Genomic DNA, 1511 nt, shown 5'->3' with positions numbered 1-1511 from the left:
TTACAGAGAACAAGAGGGTGTCGATTCATCATGACGATGAACCACGACAGACTGAAGGCGGTGGTGTCTTTACCCGCCGCGTAGAAGTTGACAGCGACGTCGCGGATCTCACGGGCGTCCGTGAAGTCTCCAGACTGCAGCATGAGTGTCATCAGATCCTTGTGTGGCGTATCAGACGTCGCGAGTTTGCTCTTGTCTTCTAGAGACTTGGCCAATGATCTGCTTAACGGTATCGTGAACCTTCTGCATGCTCTCATGCACCACCCGTTAGCGGCCGGATACTGAAGAACCGACGGAGTTTCCAGAGCCACACAGGACTCTGAAGTCGAGTCTGCACTACCCGAAGAGCAGCGTCCAATGGCTGCGTCGTATCGACGTCCACAGGCTCGTCAAGGCCGTTGAGTTCCACGCCGAAGCCGATGCGCGTGAACGTGTCGGCAGTGTATTTGTTGAGCAGCGACTTCATACTCACGGAGTCTCCTCGTTCAGCACACATGGCGAGTACATCACGAAGCTTGACGGTCTTCTCACGAACTACGGCGTTCATACAGTCCTTGAGCATGTGCATGGAGAAGAGGTGGCTCGTGACGCGACGCTGGTGCTTCCACTTGTCACCGTCCACGTTGAAGATGCCCTCGCCCAAGACTTCCAACACCGTCTCACCCGGACCGCGTACGAACACGTCAAACTGTGTTTTAAACACGTCTTCGTAGGCGGCAGCGGCAGTCACGACGATCTTGGGCAGCTGGCCGATGCCTGTTAGAAGCCACGGTTTACCACCACTGGCGAGGCTCTGCTCTGTCATCCAGTCGTGCAGTTGGTCCCGCTGGAACCAGAGCAGGTCGAGGGTATTACCGAGGAATGGAAGAGTGGATGTCGGTCGAAACAGCTTCTGGCCGTTCGTGTGGGGCGATGGCTTGGTGGTAATCTTCCACAGGACAAGAAGTAGAGCGAAGACGGTGGCCAGGAGAGGAGACAGCGGCTGCGAGTCGAGCATGTTGTTTTTGTTGTTGTTTGAGGTGGTAAATTGAGAAATGATGTCGAGGGATTGATTCAAGAGGCGTGCTTGTGCATCAAGAGGTAATTAGCCTTACCTGCTTCAGTGGCTGTGATACCAGCCAGAATCGTCCTAATTACTGTCAATTGCGATCTCCCTGCAAAACCGTTGGGCATTACCCAAACGACAACACAACAAAATGTGAACATCATTCCCAAGTGCCATTCATTAGTCTTCTTCACTCTCGCTACAGACCTCGCGTCTACGCTTCTCTACAAACCGGATTTTGTGCTGCATCTCAGCAGGAATAGCCATGCCGTTGCGCCAGCTCTGGTGCCATACTTCGTTGCAGGTGAGAGCGCTACCGTGGTCTAGTCGGCGAGCCTTATTGCATAGAGTAACGCGCCCCTTCTACACTCTTGAGCACGTCGCGCAAAAATAGCTCGTTTCGAAGCTGCGGACGCCAGGACCCGCGTACGCTGAGCAGACCTTACAGAGCCACTGCGGCGCTTGT

General features: G+C 54.2%; 1 protein-coding gene across 1 annotated transcript; it reads right to left on the bottom strand.

Annotated features, from left to right (window-relative positions):
- Nucleotides 1–151: 151 nt before the first annotated feature.
- PITG_20455 (uncharacterized protein) lies at nt 152–805 on the bottom strand (the record flags this gene model as incomplete). Its single annotated transcript, XM_002895330.1, has 2 exons — nt 152–158; nt 291–805. 2 exons carry the CDS (start codon nt 803–805, stop codon nt 152–154), a joined length of 522 nt encoding a protein of 173 aa, XP_002895376.1.
- Between the last annotated feature and the right edge of the window lie 706 nt (nt 806–1511).

This window comes from Phytophthora infestans, genomic scaffold, assembly GCF_000142945.1.
Source record: "Phytophthora infestans T30-4 supercont1.196 genomic scaffold, whole genome shotgun sequence".
In the NCBI taxonomy this organism is placed as follows: Eukaryota; Oomycota; class Peronosporomycetes; order Peronosporales; family Peronosporaceae; genus Phytophthora; species Phytophthora infestans.
The sequence above is the reverse complement of the archived record's forward strand: the minus strand, read 5'-3'. Positions and strand labels throughout refer to the sequence as shown.